Source organism: Nannospalax galili, unplaced genomic scaffold (genome assembly GCF_000622305.1).
Source record: "Nannospalax galili isolate Female #2095 unplaced genomic scaffold, S.galili_v1.0 scaffold115, whole genome shotgun sequence".
Classification (NCBI taxonomy): Eukaryota; Metazoa; Chordata; class Mammalia; order Rodentia; family Spalacidae; genus Nannospalax; species Nannospalax galili.
Window position 1 is genome coordinate 6,033,987 of NW_008340588.1, and position 19,892 is coordinate 6,053,878.

The 19,892-nt window shown below is 40.7% G+C and overlaps 1 protein-coding gene across 6 annotated transcripts in view; it reads right to left on the reverse strand.

Moving 5' to 3' along the window:
- Nucleotides 1-19,892, reverse strand: part of Myo1b (myosin IB) — a 181,346-nt gene that overhangs the window by 81,110 nt on the left and 80,344 nt on the right. For all 6 annotated transcript variants that reach the window (XM_029564750.1, XM_029564746.1, XM_029564749.1 and 3 more), the window contains exons 4-5: nt 13,283-13,377; nt 2,915-3,019 (exon numbers count right to left, since the gene is read on the reverse strand). In XM_029564750.1, coding sequence (XP_029420610.1) covers nt 2,915-3,019; nt 13,283-13,377 — 200 coding nt within the window. The remainder of the gene's footprint in view (nt 1-2,914; nt 3,020-13,282; nt 13,378-19,892) is intronic.

A 19,892-nucleotide genomic window follows, 5' to 3' on the forward strand; every position in this document is an offset into this window, starting at 1 on the left:
TATATATCCTATAGAGCCCAATTTGTGTTCCCAAATGTCCTTTAGTTTGGGTCCTTCCACTGGAATCTGGTTAACTATCAAGGAAAGGGAGAGTTTTGTTCAGGTAGAAGCCAATGTTGGCTCTTCAGCAGCCAAACCTAATGAGTGATATTTCACATTAGGCAGCTGTTTAATGTCTATATTTTAAATATTTTTTACTTTTCTCTATTCATTCATTCATTCATTCATTCAGTCACTCACTCACTCACTCACTTATGGGGGGAATGTATGTGCTACATGTACTTGTGAGAGTCAAAGATAACTTCGAATTCGTTCTCCCCCTCTACCATGTGAATCCTGGGGCTTGAATTCAGATCATCAGTCCTAGTAGCAAGCACCTTTAAACACTGTGCCAGCTTGCCAGCCTTGTTTTATGTTTTTTTATAGGATAGATGAATACAAAATTTACAAAGCTAACAGAGATGGTTCCTTGTGTTAGAGATGCTCAGGCCAAGTAGGATTTGGTTAGTCCCTGACACCAAATTTTCACTTCAAAGGAAGATAGAAGTAACATACTGTATCCTGCATGCTGGAAATACTCAAAAAAGGAAGCCTGCTGAGAAGGATCCTGTCCTTACCACATGTCTGCTGCCAGCCAAAAGGCTTCCATGAATGCAACTTTGATGATGGTAGATACCTGGTCACCACTAAACTCTGACATTTCTCATGCTTTCATGGGCTATTCTTTTGAGGCAGGTATGACATGTAGCCCTGTGAGGTACCTAATTAGTGAGGCCCAAAGCCTAGCTCAAGATCCTGGCACATAAAGAACAATCCATTGTGGCTTGAAGGTCAGGGGCAAATGAAGGAATTGCTGTAGAAGAACACGATTCAGAGTACCACTTGGAAGCCATAAACCATCTTTTCATCAAACAAATCTGAGTTGCACATTACTAAACATAGCCCTAAACACTAAAGTCTTTTACTGCAAGCCTCAGAATAAAAAACAAGTGTTCCATTATAGAACACTCGAGACACATTCCGCGATTGTTTTTTTTAAGTTCATTGTTCTAAATGTTCATTTACAGTAGCAGCTCCAGTTAAAAAGCAAAGCATTCCCATAAAAGATAATACATGCCCACAGTGGACATTTCTTCCATTTCCTGCACTGCAGTCTAATTTCAAATACCACCAAATAAAAAGACAGATTCTAGTCACAGATGCAAACGACAGCATTCCACAGCACTGCTGCTTTAGATCACAGCATTCTTAAAATAAGCATGTACAGAAACACAGCACATGCAGAGCACGCTAAAAGGAAGCTGCAGGAAGCAGAACATCCAAAATCTTGGAACCATAAAATGCTACTTTTTATAGACTCATTACTAACTAAGGCACCGAAGAGGGAAAGAGGGAAACTGTCATAGCTTATTTGGGCTTCATGTCTCCTGTCTTCCTACCCAGGGACAGTAAGCATGGTGTCTCCTCTGAGGAATGGAAGTATGTTTCAGGGGCAGAACGTACGCTCAGGGTTCAGGAACATTTCCAAAAGGGAAGGAGGAGCTGAGGTGAGTATAAAGGACAACAAGGCAGGAGGATGCCCACCTACCCCAGAACAGCTTTCCTTTGGTCCATGTTCAATCTCCTCCTTCCAAGGTTGAGCCAAACTATTCCTTTACCCAAATTCTAACAAAGTGTGATTGTGACTCTTCAGGGCAATAAATGGAGACATTTTGGGTCCTGATAACTAGGAAGAGGCGGCACATGGACCCTGGCAAGTGAAGGCCACAGACACACAGGATAGGCCAGCCTATGGTGTAGAGGACAGGCCTTCACAACAAAGACACATGTAGTCCAATAGTGCCAAGGTTAAGAAACCCTGCTGTAGCCCCAACAGCTATATGACAACTTCCATGTTTTAATGAAGGATGGTTTATGCCAAAGGGAGATGCCATGTTCCATGCAATGAAGAGGACTCATCCCTAGATTCCTTCTCCGGTGGTGCTACTGGTCAAAAGTTTTTGCCTCCGAATTCCCATTCATAGACTGAAGTTCTAAGCCTCAATGTGATATGAAAGAACTGAGAGGCAAGACCTTTAGGAGGTAATCAGGGCCAGGCAAGGGGCTATAAAAGTAGAGCTCTCATGGTGACATTAGTGCCTTATAACAAAGGACACCACGGAGCTAATTCTTGTTCTCTCATTCATATGAGCACACACCATGGTGTCAGTCACCTACTAGATGACAGAAGGCCTCCGAATCAAACCCACCTTGCCAAGATTGTGATCTTGGATCTAGCTTCCAAAGAATGTGAGCTAGCAACCCTGGAGCTAGCAACAGAGCTTGGAGCTGTACCTATACCCAGGATTAGGCTTTCTATAGCCCTCAATTCCCTGACAGCAGAAATAACCAGCCACAGGACTTATGAGGACTGATAAAACAGCACTGCACCATCAACTGCAAATATCAGTTGATTTTTAAAAGGCAAAATTGAAGTAATTCAAGTGAAAAATTGAGCAGGGAAAAATGTTTTTTTTTTTGTTTGTTTGTTTGTTTGGTTCTTTAGCCCCAGCTGGCCTAGAACTCATTATGTAGACTAGGCTGACCTTGAACTCAGAGAGATCTGCCTGCCTCTGCCTCCTGAGTGCTGGGATTAAAGGCATGTACCACCAGGTCTGGCTAGGGAAAAATTATTTTAAGTGGGAAAGTTCTTTCTCCAGGAGTAAGTTATCCCCTCCTTCAAGTACTTGAAGCCAAGTATTCCTAAGATGCAGCTTATTTGTTCAACTGTTTTTGGCTAGAATCACTTCTTCTTGCCTTCCTCAGGCCAGGTACTTGAAATGCCCAGAAGATAGAATCTAATATTTGAATTACAATGACCTAACACACACACACACACACACACACACACACACACACACACACAAAATCTTACCTTCCAGGACAGGGTTGGACTGTAGAAGCTGTTCCTTGACTTGATTAACTTCTGCTCCTTTTCCACACACTGCTGCAACATAGGACATAACAAGCTTGCTGGCCTCTGTGGATGAAAACAAGCCATGCTACTCAATTATAGAGAAACTTAAAAATATTACTGGAATAGAAGATTCTCCAGCAGTGTTTTCAAATGCCTTTATTCTTTTTTAATTTTTTTAAAATTTATTTTTATGTGCATGAGTGTGTTATGCCTACATGTATGTAAGTGCACCTATGCAATGCAGTGCCCACGGAGGACAGAAGAGGGTGTTGGATCCCCTGGAACTGGAGTTACAGTTGTTACCTCTCCATGTGGGTGCTAGGATTTGAACCTGAGTCTTCTGCAAGAACAGCCAGTGCTCTTAAATGCTGAGCCATCTCTCCAAGACCTAAATGCTTTTATTCTTGAGAGGAAATGTTTTAGAAATTGTTTCACTGTGCTGTTTCAAATCAATGGCATATCATGATTCAGATATAATAAGAGATTGCCATTCGACAGTTATCTCTGAGCTGTTAAAAAGACTGCTAAGTAACACAGCCAACAACCTCTCAGGAGAATCATACTCTTAAAGCAATCAAGTATATACAACAGCTATATTCTTTACAGATGATTCAAGCCAAAAATAGCTTGGTCAGCTGAGTGTCTTTGCCAAATGTATTCCTAAAGTTTAAAAGAACTGCTTTCCCTCAAAATAGTTTCTATATCACATTGGTTTCTTCACAATTAGACCAGATTGATTACAATTCAGTTCTAAAACTAAGCAGCTAATGAGGGATTTGACCAATCCTTCAAAGACTTTTCAAATAAGCCTGAAAAGCAAGCTGATAAAGAACCAGGCCACACAGAGCAAATGTAAAAAATTCTTAGCTCAGCTAGGAACAGGGACAAATCTGTTTCTGTTTGTTTTATCCATCGTGTCAGTCAATGACCCCTCTCAGCATCTGCCTAGAACTGGATCTCTTTAATACTGAATTCTAAGGAATGTCAGTAGGTGTTAAAGGAGATCCAAGGCCAATGGATTTGGGTCCATTGTGAGTGGGGTACAATAAAGCAAGGGTCCTTATCAATGGGCTATTTGGAGCCTTATGTTCCTGGACATTGCAGAACTCCAAAAAGGAGTGGATCAAGAATGCTGCAATTCCCAAAAGTTTATTTGCCATGGAATCTGTTTTCCGTTCCTCTGTCCAGTTCTAATGGTCCATGATCGGCATCTGGGAAATGCTCAACTACTAAATGTCAGCAGAATAAAACCAACAAGTTGGTTTGGCCAGTCAAGGTAAGTCTCAAATCTTTATTCTAGTGCCACTGTCTGTGGCCAGGAGGCTCTTCCCAGGCAGGTGGAAATTAGATTGCAAATAGGTATAATGAGGCCACCCTGGCATGGCTGCTGCTTGTGGGAAATCCTACATTCCAATTCCATCTCCCCACAGAGGAAACAATGGATGGACAACCCAAAAACCACTTTGGGTGCACTGTCCATCATGTGCATGTGGATTTCTGAACAACCTGGGCGCAACAACTAACAGGATGTGAGAAACTCCAACAGACTATGCAGGTCCAAACGTTCTCAAGTCCTAAGATGACTCCTTTTGGAACACTAGCAAATACAACATAATTAAAGAAAATGAACTCAGGGAGCCCTGGGAATCAAAGCCAGAGGTTGGGTACTCTTTCAGTTGACTAGCGTTAAATCTCTATCCAGTTTGCTTTCTGGATAGTGAAAAGGGATCCACATATATTCTCTGGTAACCTTTTCATCTTTGCAAGTTCACATGGCACACCTTTTGTTTATAAAGTCCTTAAGCTACATACTCCATTATTCTTGGGAATTCACTGTGTTTCTGGCAAGTTGTATGAACGTGGTCCTGGTGTTCAGTTCAGGCTACCTGCCTTACGTACACCGAGTGTGCATATTATATTTCCCTTGAGTTCTTTGTGCCACGTTTCCTCTGCCCACCTATCTGAGTGGAACTCTCCTTTCTAGACCTGCTGGCTGCTGACATCCTGTGCTGCTAGGTCTTAGGCTCTTCATAGACTCTATAGAAATGATAGCTGCATGCCAAATCTGTGGTCAGTCTCTCAATACAATTCACCTGCTAGGCCTTCCTCCTCATTTCTCCGCCTTCACAACATCAGTCACTGCTCCCCATCCCCACTACACTCACATATAATAGGGACATCAATTTTTGACATAAATTTATGGTCTATTTTTCTACTTTTTAACAAAACTAGCAAACTGACTTTATAGGCAAAATTATTATCGTAAACAGAACACACTTTAGATAAAAAGGGTAAGTTTTCTGTTAGTAAATTGACATGAAACATAAAAGGCCCAGGCTGCTTTTTTCTGGTAACTATGGAGATTTCTTTGGTCAAGATTTAAACTTCATACTTATAGCCACAGTGACTCCTTGGGAAATCCTGCTATGGTCCAGGCCAGGATGAACTAGGGGGACAAATTGTCTTCGTAGAGAAGAAGGAGAAAGGAACCAGGACCCATCGGTGGCACTAGACCTGATTTGGCCTCTCAGAGACCCTTAATGGCCCAAAAGAAACAGGATCAAGTTCTTAGAGTCAAATATGTGAGAATATGGTGCCAGGAGTATACATCTCTTGAGATTTGGGTTGGGCTTATATCACCTAACTGTTAAGCTGCATATAAACCCCTAACTGTTAAGTTGCATATAAACCCCTAATACCTACTGGCATGTAAAGATAGATTCATTTAAAAATTCCGTCATTTTACTCACTTTAAAACTTACTTAAGTAATTCAAATAGTTTTTAAATACATTCAAGGATATAACTCAAGTTGTTTTAACAACTTATTTCTAAAGTTGTTAAAAACGTGTCTATGTTCACATTCTTAATTAACTTCAGGAATTCTTTTACTGGACTCACTTTAATAATTCATTTTTGAAAACTGGGATTACGAATAAATTTTCCAGATGGTCAATAAAATGATTCAGCGGGTAAAGGTACTTGCTGTACAAGCCTGATGACCTTGGCCAGAACGAACACTGAGCCCATGTCAAAGTAACAAGGTGGAACTTGTCCTCTGAGCTCCACCTACATGCCCTCAACCTGAGACAGTTACTACATGACAGAAAAGAGAAAAGGATGAATGGCCACGTGGCCTGTTTTCACATTTCTCCATGATGGGAACAGAAGAACATGAAGCTTTGGTTTTGTTTCCTTTTGGTTCTTTAGTACTAAAGTTCAAATAAATGTGAATCTAAATTCAAATATTCATATATTTATACAAACCAAATCTTCATGTAATAACCTTAATACATGAAAATACACTGCTAAAGACAAGCAAGAATTGGACATCATTCTCCACAGTTCAAAATCTAGTTTTTGAATTATGTTGACTGTTAAGCCTAAAAATATAGGTTCTTAAAATTGATGAAATGTCACCATACAGCTTAGAAGCAACTCCTGATGCATCATTTTATCTAATCCACAGATATTCATATTTATGTTTGCATGAAACTTGAACCTTAAATTCTGTCAGCAGTCAGACAAAATGTGAGATCTTCGAAATAAAAATCTCTTCTCACAGAAAATAGTAGAATACTTAAGGTTTAACACATACTCTGCCCTAAGACAAATGACTTGTAATGAAATACTTCTCGATCAGAGTATGCATATTATAATTTCCATAAGGAAAGGGATTTTGGATGATACTTCAAAGTATATAATGGCAAAAATTAACCCATTTAAGTCTGTATTCTTCGGCACTTTGCATTAGATTTTGAAAAATATATGTCCCACATAATCAAAATTAATATGAAGTCACATGCAATGGTTTTTAATGAGATATCATTTTACAATGGTGGTAGGTGAGTGAGAAAGGCAAAATAAGTATTTAAAGACATTTATGATGTCAATGAGAGAAGCATGAGATCCTCACTCTTAAGATAATAAAGCCTGTCTCAGTGGTTAAGCGCACTGGCTGCTCTTGCAGAGGACCTAGGTTGAGTTTTCAGCACCCACATGGCAGCTAACTCCAGCTCCAGGGGATCAAACACCCTCTTCTGACCTCTGAGAGCACTGCATGACACAAGAGCTTACATGCATGCAGACAATACATTCATACACATAAAATAAAAGTAATTAAACACTTTTCAAAAGATATTTAAGCCTGTGAATGGCCACTAAACAGGTTTCACTTTGATTCCTCAATCACTGTATTGGGTGGTTGGGAGCTATGAACAGAAGCAAGACTTATTTTGATCTTTTTGCCATAGAGCTTCTAATAAATTTTCATCCAGGAGTTAGCACGTGTATTCATAAATGTAATACCATGCATATTACATACGTCAGACTACATGTAGAAAGAAACATAGACACAAATACACAGACACAGATGACACAAAGACATAAAACACGGACACAGAGAAAAACAGACAGACAGACAGACAGACAAGAACACACACATTGGTGTATTTATCTACCTATCTCCTTGGTTAGGACACCCCAATTTTTCTAGGGACCTTACACAGAGACAGTAAAAGAATGCCTACACCAATGAGGCTGTGTACATGATCAAAGAAACAACCATTCTTGTACTTAGAACACCCTTTTCAGCAGTCCTGAGGCCCCAAAATGAACTATAACCCAGCTGTAGCACATCAAAATGGATCAGCCAGGCAATGAGGAACTATACCAATGAAAACAAAAGGCAAGGATTTTGCACAAAGAAATGCAGCCTTGGAGCTGGCAAGATGGCTCAGTGGAAAAGGGTACCTGCTGACCTGAGTTTAATCCCCAGAACCTACATGGTAGAAGAGAACCAACTCCCACTAGTTGTCCTCTGACCCCCCTAAGTGCCCTGTGGCACACCTACACCACAGAACACAAAATGAATAAAACATAAAAAACAAAATGATTGAAAAGAAAGAAATGCAGCCTTAGCTACTGAATTGTACGCCACCTACTTCTGCAGAGGGCAGCACATTCTCTGGCAATTCATATAAAATATATGTATCAAAAGCGGCCTTTCTCATGTGGGGACAAAACAGAAGTATGCTACATGGTGGCCTTGAGCTTGCTTAGTTATTTTGCGTCAACATGGATATTTTGGCGGTTTGAAGCATTCATCAATGTTTAGGCTGTAGTAAGTCAGTGTATCACTGTTGCTGCCAGCAGGAGAGCTATCAGAGACATAAACTACAACGGGTTCATTTGGGGGTTTAGATCCAAAGGTCTTAATGAGCAAGACAGGCTCCATAACAGTTCTAGCAGACAGCTGAAGAGTTCCTAGAAACCAATGTAACTATAAAGTTAGGAACCGAATGATTTAGAATGTTTTCTTACGTCAGAATCATCTTTTCAGGCACATTCATTCTCATGTCCTTGGAAAAATGCAGATTTGATGGCTCCCTCATGTGTGGCCTCCCTGCCCCTACTGACGCTTGAATAGCTTGCCACAAATTATCTGACTTCACAGTAGTGAATTTAAAGTTCATTGCCTAGAATACTTTTATGAGGCATGATGAATTTTTTATTTAGCACAGCAGTGATGAATTAAACAGCACCCTAAAGCACTCAAAGAGTTCATGCCATTCCCTAAGTGCCCATATTATATAACTCTGTAGCTTAAGAGTGTCTCCAGTGTTTAAGACCAATAATATCATCATCTGCCAAGGTGGGTTTATGACCTAGTTAAATTAATTACTTCATATAAAACAAGCCCTCTGACACTACATGGTAGTTCTATCTAAACTATTAAGTATAGATTCTAAATGAAAAGAAATCCTCTGTGTAAAGAGCATAGAGCATTCCAGGCCTGCTGTAAAGGCCAGCTCTCTCCCCATTTCATTTATTTAATAATAAAAATTTTAGTAGCTACATGTGGTTAAGATTCAAATCATTAAACTTCTGAAAAAGATGGTATCTGACATCTCTCTTTCAGAGATAAAATGAAACTCTCCTCTCCAAATTCCTCACACCACTACACTACAATCTCTATTGTTAACCTCCATCATTTCATTTTTCTATAAATAATCTTCATGAATAGCAGCTTTTAACAACATACAAATTCTAGGCTTTATTCAATTTCAGAGTCCACTGACTATTTAAAATCATAGACAAACTTGAAGCATTTTTCTTCCATTAGTTTTGAAAAGAAACAAACATAGAAAAAGATAGGAAGAATTCAGCAAACTTGGAAGTCTCTATGGAGACTGGGTAGAAGGAGATGCTACTGAGAACTGTGAGTGAAAGATGGGGTAAGAGGTCAGCAACTACCAACGGTGTAGCTGAGCAGGGCTGAAAGGTAGCAGCTCTGGGGAACGGCATCATCTCCCTGCACTACCAGGGTTGGTGATGATGGCTAATGTACAACACTTCAAAAACAAAAGCTTGAGGGATCCTGAACAATGTCAAAAGATGGTCCAAGGACCAGTCCTGCTGAAAGACAGCCTGTCCATGAACCATTCCATGAATGACAGGAGGCTTTTAAAAATTGCAGTGATCTGATACTTTGTTTTGTCTGTTGGAGCTAAAGTAAACTATTAGGGCCAATCTTTTTCTACATCTTCACTTTATTTTACTAGTATCTGTTAGCAACAGTTGGTGGCAGGCCTTTCACCTCACCACTGAGGGTCTGAGAGACTCTGCTCTTGGGGGTCTGTGGTACCTTCCCACCAGGAGCAGCACCTATCTTGTATGCTACAAACAGAGTGACACTCCTGTAAAGCACCCTCTGCCTTCCAGTCTCTGACAGTGGGCAAAGGGACCTGAGGAAGGAATAAATCCAGGACAGCGCACAAGAAGAAAAAGACTCCAAGTGGTGATCAAAGCACCGAAAACCAGTAAGATAGTTACTGAACAGAAATCCTCACAAAAAGAAGAACAAGCCCCAAGCTGCTGGAGTTCTGAGGATGGAGTGGGGTGTTTTGTTCTTTGTTTTTCCCTCAGAAGCTGTGAACGAACGCCAACCCTCAGAATGAAGCAGCACCAGCCACCTCCACTTAGTATTTTAATGAGGAAGAGACATGAGCCCACCAGGAGATGGAATCTGGCTCCAGGAACAAGTGGCAGAGCTAACGGTTCTGAGAAGGATGTCCTACACTGACAGGGCTAATTAGGAGACTGCTGGTTTTTCAGAGCATCTGCTCCTAAGATGAAGAACTGGCCAGAACCAAGCAAAGTGACCACAACCCACTGCTCATGACTCACTTAGGAACAAATTGCTACAATCGAATACCCTAAAAAAAAACCCATGTAGCATTAGTTATGAATAATATTGAGCAAATAATTTCTTCCAAATAAAAATAAAAAGGAAATTATGAAAAGTGAACAGGTGGGCAGTCAGACATAATCAACCAAGATGGGGAGGAGGAAGGGCATGAAATGCAGCAAGAATACAAATGCCTGCTGGGAAGGGACGTACCTTGCCACCAACTTCTTTTCTCTAATATTCAGAATTGTGCTAACAAATAAAGCAAATAAACAAGTAAGTCAACATGCAAAATAAAAACATCTCATTATGTTAAAAAAGTGATAACTGTGGGGCCGGAGAGATGGCTCCGTGAGTAAGAGCACCAGCTGTTCTTGCAGAGGACCCAAGTTCAATCTCCAGCACCCACACGGTGGCTAACAACCATCCATAACTCCAGTTCCAGGAGAAACCAATGTCCTCTTCTGACCTCCATGGGCACTGCACAACATGGGTGCACTTACATACATGCAGGCTATATACTCATACATATAAAATAAAAATGACAAATTTTATTTTATCTTTTTTTGAGGGTTCCTGATAATGCTACATTCTGAACAAAAAAAGGGTACAAAATGAATTTTTTTCCAGAATATTTCAAAGGATGGTGCCAGTCTATCAAGAAAATGATAAATGTTTTAAGGTGATAAACACATCAACATTCTAAACAGTTTTGTATCCTTTGCCACCATTTTCATTGGTCACCCTGAGACAGTACACTGTGTTACTTCGAAGAACTAATTTGTGTCCTGTGAAAGAACTGGTAAGTGACAAGTGAAGGGTGAAAGCACGTCCCCAAGATCCCGTCATGTTAAAGTTATCACATGTCTTGAATTCCAGGACTATGGAGACAGAGGCAGGCAGATGTCTGTGAGTTTGAGGCCAATCAGTCTACATAGTACATTCCAGGACAGCCAGGCTACATAGTGAGATCCTGTCTCGAAAAAACAAAACAAACAAAAAAATCATAAGTGAAAAAAAAAAAAAGAGATCTAGTAGCCAAAGGTAAGTGTCCATAAATGGGGGATGGGGTACACAAGAGAACAAGAAACCCTGTACAGTGGCTATCAACAGTTGTTAGGGGAGATAATGGCTGGCAGTTTGGACTAGAGTCTCCATGTGAACCCAAAGAAAGGGAAGAGCAGCCCGATGGGATGAGAAAATGGATCTGCCTGTAAAATACAAGAAGGGAAGGAAGTAGGATGACATGCTTTCCAACTCCATAACAAGGCTGAATAATGGTCGTATGTTCTCAGAATCTCCATGAAATGCTCCTTCACATTCGGGCTATATAAGCAATTTCTATATATATGTGCATACATATGCATTGCACATGTAGTCTAGTGCCGTTGTTTTTCTCCCTACTGGCCCACAATCTTCATAAGGTCAAGGATGGTGTTTGGCTCATCAATGTATCACTAGTACCTAGCACAGTATGTTTCACCAAGTAGATACCCAGAAGTTTGGATGAATGAATAAATGACTCTATCACATGAGGCATTTTGGGAGAAAAAAAAAAAAAACTTTTAGATATAAGATATGACTTTAAATAACTGAATGACTGTCGTGAAAAGGAGAAAGAATAATAATTTGGTAAAATTACTGAGAATTAAAAATCAATGGGCAGAAATAGAATTCAATTCAACTGAAGTGAAGAAAAACTTAAAAGACAGCTGAATCTGTATGACAAATCCATGAAATCACCTTACAAAGCTATGGGCCTTCCATCACTATAAAAGGAGTTTAGCTGTCCCATGTGGAGGGTTTTACATGAGATCGGCTATAACTAACATGTCTTCCAACTGAACGACACTGTGTTTATGTGACTTGGGATTCTTACATGCCAAGTCTTTTATCTTGCATTTCTGCCCATTCAACACCTAAAGCCTACACGACCCAACAAAGAAACAGTACACTGTTTCCAAGGGGCTCAGGGAAGGGAAACGGACACTTACCTAGCCACTCACTATTCACTACAGTAGGTTGTAGGGAAGGGGTACTCCTAGAGGAAGTGGAGGAGGGAGTCAGACTACAGGGAAAAGTTGAATCAAAACAGATAGTAAGGCTTTCAAGGCATGGATAAAATGAACTTAGTGAAGCTAACTGAACAGCAGTGATAGTAGAAGAAATAAGTCGGGGGGGGGGAGCCTTAGAATTCAGCTTTCTTTTCTTGATCAATGAGGACTCAAAAAAGTGTAAGTCTGACCATTAAATAGCTATGCAAGGTACACGTAAAATTCCACTTCTGCATACTAAAATGGCCAATTATGAGATTCTCATCTATGATGTATTTCACAGATAAACAAGGAAGATTGGAAAATCCCTCCTTCTCTGCCCCCCTCCTGCACTGACATACTCACTTTATCAAAGAAACCAATGTCTGCTGCAGTTTCATTCTTTCCAAATCTGGATGCAGAATGCAGTACTTCTGAATCTTTTCAAGTATTTGGACACGAGAGGTAAAATCACTCTCTTATTCAAGACCATACATCAAGAGAATTCCATTTATTAGAAGCACAAGAAAAGCAGCACAGACTTTCTGGTTAGTTGCCAGGCATCTAACAATTACACATAACAGTTCTTTAGGCATCAGGAGATTGTAGATTGAAATTAAGCATTGCTGGTACCTTCCTTCACTTTCTAGCAGAGAAAGGGTATGGTTGTAACTCCCCCAAACCTGAATAATTTACCAACTCCTTAAGAAGTAGTCAACTCTCTAAGGTCACACAACCAAGGAAAGGCAAAGCCTGAGGGACCCACAGATGGTGCCAATAAAAACCAGAATCCAATGCCTGGTGGATGGTGCACACCTTTGATTCCAGCACAGGAGGCAGACTCAAGCGGATCCTTGTGAGATTGCACCGAGTCTGATCTACATAGTGAGTTCTAGGCCAGCTGAGGTGAGGCTACAAGGAGACCCTGTCTCAAAAATGAAATCAAAATCAGAATCCACCTCTGGGACCCACACTGGTTGGAACCACTGAAGGCACTTTGGCCCCTTCACATGAGCGATGATGCCAATTCTCCCCACAGACCACCACCTGGGAGAATCACAGCCCCTGCACAGCAGCCTGTGAACGCCTGGCTGCTGAGGCCTCACCTGTTTTTCCTGCTCCACTCTCCCCAGTAATGAGAATGCACTGGTCTTTATCTTGATCACGGAGGGATCTATATGCTTCATCTGACAGGGCAAAGCTGCAGGAGAAAATGAGGGGGGAAAAAGCCTTAGAATTCAGCTGGCTAGTGTGTACTCGTCAGACAACTCTGGGTTCTTTAAAGGCCTCTGTGATTTGCTTTAGAAAACAGGTAAGTCATCACATTGTATTTCCTTTTGAATAATATTTCTGTAACCCTATAAAAACTCTGACCCAACAATGACCAGGGCTGCATCTACTCCAGAGATAGACAGCCCTGTCAGTCGAAATAGTAAACATTTACCTTGCTAATTTAAAATACACACACACACACACACACACACACACACAAATCGATAAATCCATCCTCTGCAGGCTATTTACCTTTTTCCAATCATTCTCTATTAAGCAAATGACACTGACTTATGCTCAAAATCTAAGCTTTATTTAACCCTCATGCTATATGTATGGCTCTTTCTATTAAAATCTACATAATTCAGAGAACCAAGGAGAGAATGTTACATCAGCTGCCCACAACTGGATAATATTGGGACGCTGAAGTTTCAACATAATACAGAAACCATTATCAACACATGGAGGCTTCAATATGATAAAGAAAGGGGGAAAAATTTCCCATCATTAGAAAAACACTATCAAATACCACATAGTCGATGTTACCATCACGAAGCTAAATACAGAACAGTGACCTTCACAGTACATGACGGAACCAAAGGTCCACCAGATACTACAGAGTTTGCTGCGCTTCTTGTCCAGTCTTGGGTTCCCCAGCTTCTTACCCTACCATATGATGTCAGAGGTCCCCTATAAAAGACAGTCAGGCTAGTCCTCCTGTTGACCCATCACTCCTCAGGTATACTAATAAGGTAAATTTTACCCTCTCTAACTAATTAATCTGGACAATAAGATGCTTTTGTAAATTTCTTACTTTTCATTTGTTAACAAGTATTTGCTGAGAGTTGACTGTGTGTCAAGAACATGCTGGGAATACAAAAATAATATTCAGCCACTTCTGTGAATTTAGTCAGAAGCACAAAAGAAGCATCAAATAGGAATAGCTTAGCCTGGTGATGATGTAAAAGAGAATTTCAAAGCAAGACAGACTTGGGTAGGGCAGAGACTGGAATAAAGAAACTTGGGAGTGCTAGAAAAATTAGTTCCAAAGAATGAATCTGCAAGGTGATGGGCTTTGAAGGATAAACAAAGGCTAGACTATGATGAAGGTAGACTTGCCTGAGGGGTTATAAGCAGTTCCATATTGTCAGAAGGCAGAAAAAAGAAGGGGAGATAAGCTTGGCGGGTGGTTACCAAATTAAGAAAAGAGGTGTAGGAGTCACATCTCAGTACTGTACACAGGGGAATGGGAAGACCAGACAGTAATGAAAGCCAACTGTTCCATTCACCATGTGCTAGAACTGTCTACAACCTTTTATGCTTACTCATCTACCACTTCGCAACAGGCACAAACAAGAATGTAACTTGCCAACTCACACTGCTAATATGAAATGGTAGAGCCAGAACTGACCACGCTCTTCATCGCTACCTTCAGGGTGATAAGGGAGCAGGCAGAGAACAAGGTGGAAGCAGAGACATTACGACTCATGGAGCGTTCAAATTTAGTCAGTGAGATTCCAGCTGGGTAGGCCTTCCCACACCACTCAAGGACATTGTTTTTTCTTTACAAGGCCCATGGAAGCATTATATTGGCAACGTATTTATTGGGTACCTTCAAAGTACAAGGAGCTGGGTGAGCTGCCCCTCTATTCATTCTCTGATTTAATATCTACTGTAGCTCTCCAAGTGATCTCCTTAAGGAAAAACATTCTGAGAAATGGGATGAGAAGCACACAGTCCATTTCTCAAGATGGCCATAGCTACAACCCAGAAACACTACGAACCACAATCATCCCTGTCACCATGTCCTCTTAAGGATTTGCTCCCATATTATCTCCAGCCTGGACTGTTGTGTGATCCTAGAGGTAAGCTGCCCCAGTCCTATTTAATAACCTTAGCATTAACATGACTATAGATCTGTATTTGTAAGTGCATTTATTTAATAAATGAAAAAAGTAAGAAAGACAGATAAAGGTGAAGTATAATAAAAAATAGTGGTATAGGTACTAAAAGGTTGCTCTAGGTTATTCTACTGAACAATGTACACTGATCTCTTTCTGCTCCTCAAGGCCCATCTAATCATCCCTGCATAAGGAAAGCCTTGTCTACTGTCCACAGAAGATCAGCAGCCTTAGCTGTCTTTCTCTAGCATCCTGCCTCCTTCGATGAAAGCCAGCAGCACCCTCTACAGCACTGCACAGCAGGACAGAGCAGAGGAGAATATGGAGGCAAAGCACGTGTTAGAATTAACTCTGGGGCCACAGATGAGCAATTCACCATCTATATGACCTCTAGCAGGTCACCTGCACTGGCTGAACAGCCATCTCTTAGGGACAAAAAGGACAATGTAGCCAATTATGTGTGTTTAGAGGATCAAAGTGTATAACGGTGTTTTGGAACTATCAGCGCCTGAATAAATGTCAGAACATTTTTGTATTACAACTGATTATGTGCACATACTGTTACCCCCATCCATAATATAAGCTCCTGTATGAGAGAGGTTTTCTATACAATTAATCTTTGTGTTATCCACACAGATTTAAGCCTAAACTAAAATGCAATTCGCACCAGTGAATGAATGGATGGATCAATGAACAAACAAGTGCATTCTCTCTAAACAGGGGCACAGTCAGTACTAGAATGAGCTCCATGAAGAATGGTAAATATGTGGAAATTTGTTTCTTCCATAACCTTCATGCAGGGAAGGAAAGCATCCTTTAGGCCAACTTCCAGACAGTAGTTCAGAGTTACCACTTTCATTATCATCTTTGGCAAACAATGCAGGAAAACACATATATTTACTAAATTTTTCAAAAATTGTTTAATTCTGCTCAGTGGTCCCAAGACAGAATTTACCTTTATATTTATACCATTACTAGATTCCAAGTAATGGAAAATTACTTCAAAGCTGAGGAACAGAATTTGACGCATGTATACACAGACACAAAAGGCTGGGGAAGGTGACAAAATGATTCTGTCAGAATTTCGCTGCAAGTCAAAACAGCTAAGCTAAACACTTATTTTTTTTTTCTTGTCTGCCCAGACAGAAATTTATTCACCCTTCAGAATCTATGAAGACTTTTTCTAGCGCCTACTCTCATTCCTCTGCCCCACTCTCCCTGGCCATCAAATCCAGTGGATGCTCAAGTTCCTTATATAAAATGGTATGGTATTTACAAATAACATCTGCAAACCTTCCGGCATACTTTGTCATCTCTAGATGACTTACAACACTTCCTACAATGCTGATGCTATAATAAGGCCGCATTGTGTGCAGAATGGTGACAAGGAAAAAGTCTGCACATGTTCAGTTCAGATGTAATGTTTTTCCTGCTATTTTTGATCAAAGACTGATAGACTCCATAGATACAGAGGACCAACTGTACTTTACTTAAGAGCTTCTTTCATCTAATAAAATGTATAACTTTAACATAAGATAAAGGTTAAAATGGGTATTTCTTCTTTCAAGACTCTAGAGAGCCACTGATTTCCAAATGACATGAAAATTTACCAAAGTACTTCAGCCCTTCAAAAGTTGACTTGCTCTGCAGACACACCAACCTTAAGTACAGTATGATGTCATCATACTTCTTATAAACACAGATCTCCACTTTCTTTTTTAATGACTTAAGGGAGTTGCCCAAGGAACACAAGCCCTTTCCTGGATGCACTCCTCTACCTCCCTGGCAACACTGGCCCATACTCATCCCCAAGGCCAACATTTATAACCATAAACTAAAGCCACATGCCAGGCCTCCAAATCTCTCTATAATTATGGAACCTAAATAAACCTCTAGAGAAGTTTTTAGTTAAAAGCAGCCATGGCCCATGTGCTTCTCATTATTTTGTGACCACGTCAGCATTGTCATTTACCACACACGGGAATGAACAGTTAGTTACGATATAACGATGATAACATGGGAGAAAAGCATGGTTTCTGCCCCACCACATGAAAAGCAGAGATTTCTCCATGTCTTCCATCCTCTAGCTGCGTCTTTAGAATAAGGACATCTTGATGTTTCCATGACTTCCAGATCAGCCACGTGGCTGCTGCTCACCGAGAACCAAACTTTGACCAGCACCAAGGACATCCACTGTGCATTTCTGAACAGCTGCAACTACCATTTTTAAGTTTTGAAAGTTTGGTTTGGGGCTCATCTGCTATTTTCTGTGAGTATGGAATGCGGAGCTGCATGTTCCAAAGTGTCCAGCTGCTATTTAAGTTCCTCTTCCATCATACTTCTACTCAAAAGTCTTAATCACAGTGGTTCTGCCTGCATGGTCATCAGGGACAACGGCAGGGCTTCCTTTTCCCCTCTGCTTTCCACCCTACCATTTCCTTACTAAGTTTGTTTCACCACAAGTGTAAAGCAGAAAAGAAGCCTGTGCTACTCCAACACCCCCCGCCACTACCCCAGCACACACTCCCAACATAGCCCAGGTTTCAGCCTCTCCAGCTTTACCCTAATGGGCGGACTGAAAATATGGCCAATTCATTCTGAGAGCTTTCAGTTGGTCCTCTCTACTAATCAGTGTTTAACAGGATAGAATCTGTCTCGGAAAACTCTCCTGACATCAGATAACTGATTCTGCCCTCCTGTTTCTCTTCAAAAGCTCTCAAAATGGCATTCCCTTCCATGTGATCTGAGTCACAGAGCGTTTGCACTCACACTAGGAAATTCCCCTTCTCTATTCAGCCCTCTTGAAATAGCCTGGTCTCAAAATTCTCTTCTGTAACCAAGATCTTGCCTATTTATTTTCTTTTCTAACTCTGGTTCAGCCCTAACATCTAAGTGTTTCTAAACTGAATCCCTCCTACCCCCACCCCAAATGTGTTTTAAAAGTGCCTGATCTTCATATCCTTCACCAGGTCTAACTTCTTACTGAGCCAGATTGAGAACCAAGACAGCCCACAAGAAGGACACAGAGCAGGAAAAGGAGAACCCTAAAGGGTTTGTTGTTGTTGTGTTTGCAAAGAGGATCACTAAATTGACCTTCTTTGTAAAATACTTTGTAGATACCTTTACATCTACAATGGTCTCCAACAGTCATTCTATCACATCATAAGTTTTAAGTAAGTACTTACAGTTATTTGAACTTTTTTCTTTTTTTTTTTAGACAGGGTTTCCCCGTAGTCCCAACTGGCCTGGAACTTGCTATGCAGACCAGGCTGGCCTCCGTTTCACAGAGATCTGCCAGCCTCTGCCTCCTGAGTGCTGGGGTGGCCTGTCCCAGTTATTTGTACTTTTATCCTGCATAAGCCTGATGAATTAACTTATTTACATGATATAGTTATATCCTTATAGCCACAACACTGGTGAGCATTCCTAACAATCCAAGCTTCTGAGCAAGAGAAGGATGAACAAAAGTAAGCCATTTTCCAAAATAAGTAACAATGGGCAAATTCGTTACACAATGAAGTAAAGGGAACCAATGTTAAAAGAACATAAAGGGCAAGCCTGGGGCAGGTGGATGGTATTCAGACCTAAGGAGTCACGACATTCTAAAATGCTACAACAGTAACTCTATGTGGATTCTGAAAACTCAAAGATGCATATTACAATCCATAAACAATCACTAAAATAATAACCTAAGGCATTACAACCAAGATTTTAAAAACTTTTTAATTTTTTTAAAGCCAACACAAATGTAGGAAACAACAACAAAAACAAGCCAAAGAGAAAATAAATGAGGGTGGGGCTATAGCTCAGTTGGAAGTGTTTGCCCAACATGAATGAAGCCCAGCATTAGATACCCAGCAGCACCTTATAAACTATGCATGGTAGCACACATCTGTAATCCTGGAGATAGAGGCAGGAGGATCATAAATTCAAGGTCATCCTCCAGTACATAAAGAGTTTGAGGGCAGCCTAGAGCTACATGAAACCCAGCCTCAAATAAATAAACTAAGCCATTTAAATCATCATATAAATCATCATTAAATGTTAATGAATAAAAATACTTCAATCAGAATGGATACAAAAGTGTGAGTCAAATATATACCACCTACAGGAATCATGCTTAAAACAACTGGTTAAAAAAAGATAGAGGAGCCAGGCATAGTGGTGCACGCCTTTAATCCTGGCACTCAGGAGGGAGAAGCAGAGGCCAGCCTAGGCTACATAGCAAGTTCCAGGCCAGCTGGGGATACGGAAAGCCAAGAGGAAAAAAAGATAGAGGGTACTGGAGAGATGGCACAGCAGCAGTTAAGAGTATGTACTGCTCTTGTAGAGGACCTGAGTTCAGTTTCCAGCACACATGTCAGACAGCTTACAACCATCTATAACTCCAGCTCCAGGGGATCTGGCGCCCTCTTCTGGACTCTTCAAGTACCTGCACTAACACATGCCATACCCCATACCCATGCACAGATACACAAACACATAATTTAAAAAATATATATGGAGGTTGGAGAGATGGCTCAGGGGTTAAGAGTACTGGCTG